Source organism: Oncorhynchus tshawytscha, unplaced genomic scaffold (genome assembly GCF_018296145.1).
Source record: "Oncorhynchus tshawytscha isolate Ot180627B unplaced genomic scaffold, Otsh_v2.0 Un_contig_15005_pilon_pilon, whole genome shotgun sequence".
Taxonomy (NCBI): Eukaryota; Metazoa; Chordata; class Actinopteri; order Salmoniformes; family Salmonidae; genus Oncorhynchus; species Oncorhynchus tshawytscha.
The window spans coordinates 18,775-27,492 of NW_024608084.1; the positions used below are offsets into that span (position 1 = coordinate 18,775).

The 8,718-nt window shown below is 46.9% G+C and overlaps 1 protein-coding gene across 1 annotated transcript; it reads right to left on the reverse strand.

Moving 5' to 3' along the window:
• Window positions 1-268: 268 nt before the first annotated feature.
• Window positions 269-8,310, reverse strand: LOC121843259 (superoxide dismutase [Cu-Zn]-like). The gene is made up of 4 exons (XM_042312849.1): window positions 8,154-8,310; window positions 4,123-4,289; window positions 1,625-1,742; window positions 269-969 (listed from the first exon to the last, which is right to left on the reverse strand). Exons 1-4 carry the CDS (start codon window positions 8,223-8,225, stop codon window positions 862-864), a joined length of 465 nt encoding a protein of 154 aa, XP_042168783.1. The 5' UTR covers window positions 8,226-8,310; the 3' UTR covers window positions 269-861.
• Between the last annotated feature and the right edge of the window lie 408 nt (window positions 8,311-8,718).

The window sequence follows — 8,718 nt, forward strand, 5'->3', positions numbered from 1 at the left end:
CACGCCAGTGGCGTTCACTCGATTCAACAAAATTGCCTCTTCCCTGGGTCGTGTATTTCAGCGAAGGCTTACTCAGAAGTCTTCAGATAGAGAATGTATTTACAAATTTGTTGAATAATAACCTGCCAGCACACCTTGCAGCCCTCTACTACGACTGTCCAGTCTCACGTGACCATCCTTCCAAATCTCATCCACTGGACATGAGAAGCCTGAGATTGAGGCTTTAACCACCATAAAAAAAAAACAGCAACATAAAAACCACCAAGGATTAGTGACATCTTTTTATTAGGCAGCTTTGTACAGTGAACATCGTGTCTGAAAAGGCACCCGATAGTTAACACCCCCCCCAATCCAGGTCACCCCCAATCCAGGTCTCCACTAACCCTACAGGACATAAGTAGTGAACTACATAAGCCATTTCAGACATGTATAATCCATGTTCACAGTGTAGAAGAATAACCCCATATTACAGACAGAAGCAGTGCTAGGACCAATGTGTACAGACAAGAGTAAATATATAACCCCCCCAATCAACCCCTAGCCACAACCTCCTGGTGCACTTCATTAGATCTGTCCTCAACGTCAGCTGTGTCCCTGAGTTGAAAGCCCTCCGAGTCCACCTTCAGAGGGGAGTTTCCCAAAAACACACAGCTCCTCACTAAAGTCAATGGACAAAGAATTCTCTTACAGCCACAGACAATCTTTGTTTTTAGGAAAGCCATCTGACAGATGTCCATGAGGTGCCTTACAGGTTTAGGTAGGGGGAAATAGGGTAGATGTGGGGTTAGAGCATCCAATGGGGTCTGGGAGGTCTTCAAGCTGTGGCTTGTGGTTCCCATGCTCCCAGCAGGGGCAGAGTGTTTACTGGGTAATTCCAATAACACCACAGGCCTGGCGACCGCCAGCGTTGCCCGTCTTCAGACTCTCCTCATTGCCTCCTTTCCCCAGGTCATCAGCTTTCTCATGGATCTATTGGTGTAGAGCGAGGAGATATGGAATAGAGGGTAAAACAGCATGAAAGAGAATGAAAAGACGAAAGAACAGTTGACTTGGAGAACGCTGAGCATTTCCTTCCATTTCCTGCCTAGTGGACACAACATGCAGCTTCCTTCCATGTCCTGCCTAGTGGACACAACATGCAGCTTCCTTCCATGTCCTGCCTAGTGGACACAACATGCAGCTTCCTTCCATTTCCTGCCTAGTGGACACAACATGCAGCTTCCTTCCATTTCCTGCCTAGTGGACACAACATGCAGCTTCCTTCCATTTCCTGCCTAGTGGACACAACATGCAGCTTCCTTCCATTTCCTGCCTAGTGGACACAACATGCAGCTTCCTTCCATTTCCTGCCTAGTGGACACAACATGCAGCTTCCTTCCATTTCCTGCCTAGTGGACACAACATGCAGCTTCCTTCCATTTCCTGCCTAGTGGACACAACATGCAGCTTCCTTCCATTTCCTGCCTAGTGGACACAACATGCAGCTTCCTTCCATTTCCTGCCTAGTGGACACAACATGCAGCTTCCTTCCATTTCCTGCCTAGTGGACACAACATGCAGCTTCCTTCCATTTCCTGCCTAGTGGACACAACATGCAGCTACAGGTCAGGCAATGTGTTCTTACCACCATGGTCCTGCCAATGATCGAGAGGGGTCCAGTGAGAGTCAGTATCTTGTCCTGGATGTTGATCTTAGCCACATTGTCAGCTCCTGCAGTCACGTTGCCAAGGTCCCCTATGTGCCTAGCAACAGAGACAGAACAGCTGGTCAGAGGAGAGACGGCTTTCCAATAGTGTAACCCCTATTGGAACATTGTAGCAAAACAAAAAGAGACTAGTAAGAAATTATGTTAACACAGCTGAAAACTGTTGTTCTGATTAAATAAGCACTACAACTGGCCTTCTTTAGACTAGTTGAGTATCTGGAGCATCAGCATCTGTGGGTTTGATTACAGGCTCAAAATGTCCAGAAACAAAATACATTGAGACTCGTCAGTCTGTTCTTGTTCTGAGAAATGAACGCCATTTCATGTGAGAAATTACCAAGAAACTGAAGGTCTCGTACAACGCTGTCCTACTCCCTACACAGAACAGCGCAAACTGGCTCTAACCAGAATAGAAAGAGGGAGGCTGCTGCACAACTGAGCATGAGGTACATTAGTGTCTAGTTTGAGAAACAGATGCCTCACAAGTCCTCAACTGGCAGCTTCATTAAATAGAACCTGCAAAACACCAGTCTCAATGTGAACAGTGAAGATACGTCTCCAGGATGCTGGCCTTCTAGGCAGAGATCCTGTCCAGTGTTCTTTTGCCCATCTTAATCTTTTTATTGGCCAGTCAGATTTGGCTTTTTCTTTGCAGATCTGCCTAGGAGTGAAAATATATATCTATATCTATATCTAAATATCTATCTCTGGGGAAGGGTACCAAGAAAATGGCTGCAGCATTTGAGGTCATCAAGAACAGTGGTCGCCATCATTCTTAAAAATGGAAGTTTGAAACCACCAAGACTCTTCCTATAGCTGGCCGCCCAGACAAACTGAGGAATCCCCTGTGGAGATGGGAGAACCTTCCAGAAGGAAAACCATCTCTGCAGCACTCCACCAAATCAGGCCATTATGATAGAGTGGTCAGATGGAAGCCACTCAGTAGAAGACAGCCTTGGAGTTTGCCAAAAGGTACCTAAAAAGGACTGACAGAAACACGATTCTCTGGTCTGATGAAACAAGATGGAGCTCTTTGGCCTGAATGCAAAGCATCACATCTGGAGGAAACCTGGCACCGTCCCTACAGTGAAGCATGGTGGTGGCAGCATCATGTTGTGGGGATGTTTTTCAGCAGCAGGGACTGGGAGATTAGTCAGGCTCCTTGATGAAACACTGCTCCAGAGCGACCAGGGGCGAAGGTTCACCTTCCGACAGGACAACCACCCTAAGCACACAGCCAACACAACACAGGAGTGGCTTCGGGACAAGTCTCTGAATGTCCTTGAGTAGCCCAGCCAGAGCCCGGACTTGAACCCGAGCCAACATCTGAAAATAGCTGTGCAGCAACGCTCCCCATTCAGCCTGAGAGGATCTGCAGAGAATAGGAGAAACTCCCCAAATAGAGGTGTTTCAAAGTACTGAGTAAAGGGTGTTAACTCATGTCAAATGCTGGATTTCAATGTTTGTATTTTATACATTTCTACAAACCTGGTTCTCTCGTTACGGGGCACTGCGTGTAGATTGATGAGGGGGAAACTTATTTAATCAATTTTATAATAAGGCTGTAAAGTAACAAAATGTGGACAAGGTCAAGGGGTCTGAATACTTTACGAATGCACCGTTTGTCAAGCTACTATCCCCTACAGTAGAAAAGTATAGCTATTCTATTGGTCAGCTTGTTGGCCAATAGAATAGCACTGGGACAGTTGTGGGATGATAGATCGCAAATTCATACGAAAAGGCATGGAAGTTATCAGTCTACAGGTTAAGCATGACCAGTGAAATGTATTCAATGGTTTCTACATCAATGAACAGATCAAAAATCATGGGATTTCCTCTCCCAGAAATTTGGCCTGCACAAATCTTTTAATGTATGTAGCCGCGTCATTACCCGGTGCCTCCCTGTATGTAGCCGCGTCATTACCCGGTGCCTCCCTGTATGTAGTCATGTCAGTACTTCCGTATATAGTGCCTCCCTGTATATAGCCACGTCATTACCCGGTGCCTCCCTGTATGTAGTCATGTTTTTACCCAGTACTTCCTGTATATAGCCAGTACTTCCGTATATCATTACCCGGTGCCTCCCTGTATGTAGTCATGTTTTTACCCAGTACTTCCTGTATATAGTCATGTTTTTACCCAGTACTTCCTGTATAAAGCCATGTTATTTTTACTCTGAATTGTTATTCACTGTGTATTTTTTCCTCGTGTCATTTCCTATATATATATGTTATTTTTTTTACTATTTACTCTCTTAACTCAGTGTTGGAAAAGGACCCCATAAACAACTCACTAAGTCTACACCTGTTTCCAAACATGTGACAAATACAATTTGATTTGACTCCAAAGTAGAAGACAATGACAGAATATTAAAAAAGCTATCCCCTGAACTCCACGAGTGATAAGGCCAGACTCACCTGACATCATCGTTGGGTCCTCCGTGGGTCTTGTTGTGGGGGTTGAAGTGGGGTCCCGCACTCATGCAGCCGTTGGTGTTGTCTCCGAAGGCGTGGACGTGGAAGCCATGCTCCCCCGGGGCCAGACCTGCAATCTTCCCGGTCAGCTTCACTGGAGCATCTTCACCCTGATGACAGAGAGGCAACCACGGGGTGACCGACAGAGGACGGGGTGGCAACCACGGGGTGACCGACAGAGAGGCAACCACGGGGTGACCGACAGAGAGGCAACCACGGGGTGACCGACAGAGAGGCAACCACGGGGTGACCGACAGAGAGGCAACCACGGGGTGACCGACAGAGAGGCAACCACGGGGTGACCGACAGAGAGGCAACCACGGGGTGACCGACAGAGAGGCAACCACGGGGTGACCGACAGAGAGGCAACCACGGGGTGACCGACAGAGAGGCAACCACGGGGTGACCGACAGAGAGGCAACCACGGGGTGACCGACAGAGAGGCAACCACGGGGTGACCGACAGAGAGGCAACCACGGGGTGACCGACAGAGAGGCAACCACGGGGTGACCGACAGAGGACCAGTGATAACGAACGATGGAAGGCACAGGCGATGCATTGGAACCACAGAGCAAACACACGTTGAAGACAGAGTAAAACACTCAGGGGGTAACAATGAAGACTACAGAATGGGGTTTGAAATGAGGTGTCAGAATCATGTGTCAGGTTTGAGAAGACCGTTGCAATTAGCATATCAATGAGCCATGAGTTACACTGGAATAGCACCTACAAAACCAAGATGTGTAGCCAGCTAGTTGATACGCTACTTCTGACATTGAGGAACTTCTCAACTACACAGTCAGTTGTCCACACGCCTTTTTTTAGGCAAACATTGCTCGCTTAAAAAAAAGGCGTGTGGACAACTGTAGTTGACAGCAGTAGCCCAACACGCCAGACCAGGTTCAAGGGGAAATGAAAATGGGAGCCAAGGCAGAAAGACTAGCCTGGTCCCAGATCGTTTTTTGTCAAGCCAACGTTGCATGACAATTCCATAGGAGTGGGTGAGAGAGCAGAAACAGACTGGCACTCGGCAGCAAATGCCTCTTCATCTGTAACGATGTTACATGCAGAGTGGTCGTGGCGGGGGGCGGCAGAGTTGGCGGGCGGCAGAGTTGGCGAGCGTTAGCAGGTAGCTAGCTTTGGTTTGTGGTAAAGTTCACCCCCTCAACTTGCTATCTATATTGTACAACAGGCAGAACTAGCAATTAACCTGCATTCATCTCAGCAAAAGGCAGCCAAATGCTTGCTAGTTGGCTAGTTGTAGCTAGTTGTAGCTAGTTGTAGCTAGTTGTAGCTAGCTGTAGCTAGCGAGCGTTAGGTACTTCTAGCACGTAAAGTAAGCAGCAAGATATATTTTGCTTGACTGGCTACCCAAACTCCTTGCAGTGGCCAAACGCTATGCCACGCACAAGGATGTACATTTCTCCTCTACACTGAGTCTGTATAAGAGTAGCTACCTACCAAGGATTTCTAGAATGGAAATCCATTCTAGATCATCTGATTGGTCCCAGAAACAGATGGGCTGGGCCAGAGGCAGAACATGTGGATAAAGCAGCATTTGATACTTTGCTAAACTTTCCTAAATCTAGCAATAAAAAATAATAATAATACTTTGGCAAAGGGTAAAGTCTACAAAAAAAGAGAGATTACTGTTCATAAAGGATCCAAGTTTTAGGACCAGAACTGTCTTGAGATAAAACGTTACATCGTTGAGGCCATGTGCAGAATATCGGCCAAAATCCATCTCCCCACTGGACATCTGCCCACTACCACATTTGGTAGTGAGTATAAACGCCAAGCTGATGCTTCACATTCATACACCCGGTGAAGTATCCGTCTCATCGTTTACCCCTACACTATTTTAAAATTATACTTCAATGGAGGGAGCGTCCCAAGGATCCCAGATTGAGCGGACCTTTTTGACGTCTCACATACGTCAATGATGACAGTCTTATGTCCTATTCAAAACACATTTGCTAATGTCAGACGTACGCCAAAAAGCGTGTAGTGTCCCAGATTAATTTTGGGGATGAAATCCTACGGGCTAGGATCTGTAAAAATAGGGACTCGTGTCGTTTGAGCGGGTCAAGACCGCACTAAGAGATGTTCCGTACCAGACCCCTGTCGGATCTCGCGATAACTGGCTAACGTCACAAATGTTTGGTCTAGAATGTCGTAGGAGCAGAAGTACAATGCGATTGGACAAGGACTGCGGCTAATAGCCAATGAGCATTCAGCCTGTGAGACCAAAACAAGGATGGCTTAGAGACCAAGGCCACATGCACCGTGTGGACAAACGCCACTGCCTTGTCAATGGACGAGGCCGTTTTACATGCTGGTAGTCCGGTGACCCAGTTAGGCAGAGTTTCATATTTTAGCCCACTCATTTCATTTAACCAGGCAAGTCAGTTAGGAACCAATTATTATTTACAATGACGGCCTAGGAACAGTGGGTTAACTGGTCTAGGAACAGTGGGTTAACTGGCCTAGGAACAGTGGGTTAACTGGCCTAGGAACAGTGGGTTAACTGGTCTAGGAACAGTGGGTTAACTGGTCTAGGAACAGTGGGTTAACTGGTCTAGGAACAGTGGGTTAACTGGTCTAGGAACAGTGGGTTAACTGGTCTAGGAACAGTGGGATAACTGGTCTAGGAACAGTGGGTTAACTGGTCTAGGAACAGTGGGTTAACTGGCCTAGGAACAGTGGGTTAACTGGCCTAGGAACAGTGGGTTAACTGGTCTAGGAACAGTGGGTTAACTGGTCTAGGAACAGTGGGTTAACTGGTCTAGGAACAGTGGGTTAACTGGTCTAGGAACAGTGGGTTAACTGCCTTGTTCAGGGGCAGAATGACACATTTGTACCTTGTCAGCTCGGGGATTCAATCTAAATCAAATGTATTGATAAAGCCCTTCTTACATCAGCTGATATCTCAAAGTGCTGTACAGAAACCCAACCTAAAACCCCAAGCAACGCAGATGTAGCACACGGTCTAGCAACATGGCAACCTTAGCAGCACGGTCTAGCAACATGGTTAACCTTTAGCAGCACGGTCTAGCAACATGGCAACCTTTAGCAGCACGGTTAGCAACATGGCAACCTTAGCAGCACGGTTAGCAACATGGCAACCTGTAGCAGCACGGTCAGCAACATGGCAACCTTTAGCAGCACGGTCTAGCAACATGGCAACCTGTCAGCACGGTCTAGCAACATGGCAACCTGTAGCAGCACGGTCTAGCAAATGGCAACCTGTAGCAGCACGGTCTAGCAACATGGCAAAGCCCGGTCTAGCAACATGGCAACCTGCAGCACGGTCTAGCAACATGGCAACCTGTAGCAGCACGGTCTAGCAACATGGCAACCTAAAACCAACATGGCAACCTGCAGCACGGTCAGCAACATGGCAACCTGTAGCAGCACGGTCTAGCAACATGGCAACCTGTAGCAGCACGGTCTAGCAACATGGCAACCTGTAGCAGCACGGTCTAGCAACATGGCAACCTGTAGCAGCACGGTCTAGCAACATGGCAACCTGTAGCAGCACGGTCTAGCAACATGGCAACCTGTAGCAGCACGGTCTAGCAACATGGCAACCTTTCTGCACATAAGCAGCTCTGTTTGCGTGTTTTCCCTTTGACAACAGAGAAGCGCAGAACAGGATCAACCAGGGAAGCGACCTGGGGTTGAGGATGACCAGCATTAAAGCTTTTAGGGGGTCAACACGGCCAAGTTGTAACGTGAGTTAGCTCTTAACACTAGCTAAAACAACGTTACATCAATTCGCTGGAAGGGTTTTGATATAAAAACAAGTTAGCTAGCCTTGTTAAGTGTTGTCATGGTAAACGGATTTGTAAATTAACGCTATCTAATTGATAAGGCCAGCCGCAGACAGTCAGAATTATGTGCCAAATGAATATGTCCTGCAAAAATCGAAATAGAGGCTTCTATTTTTCCCGGATTAAAGACATATACTTTACCTCCTGCTCAAAGAACACGGTCCCGGTAACATCACCGGTTCCTGTCAGCACGCAAACAGCCTTCAGCACCATCACTGCAAGTTCACAAAGTCGGTGTGTCACAGAAAGACCTCAAGTGCGAATGTAGAGCTTTATTAATGGAAGAGAGTTAATCTGTTCCAATCAGCGGCCAGGGGATGGGTGAGCAGAGATCTGATTGGCAGGCAAGGACACTACCGGAACTGCGCAGTACGCAGATTCAACAGAGACAAACTTCTAATAATCAAACCGCACATAGAAATCAAAGAATGGTCTAGTGGCGTTTTTCAATATGAATGAATCAAGTCTATAAAAATGTGTTATTATGTCTCTCTCCATAGGTTAGAAATCACGTGGTTCAATTTTTTTTATTATTATTATTTTTTTTACATCCAATCTACAACTGACCTCCAGGTAAAATTGTTGCAGCTCAAAAAGTTGTCACTGGTCAAATGTAGAATTTCAGAGGCTTTTAATCCCAAGGCTCTGCTATAGATTAGCATCCTGTCCAGAGGAGCGTCCTGTCCAGGGGGTGTACTTGTACGTC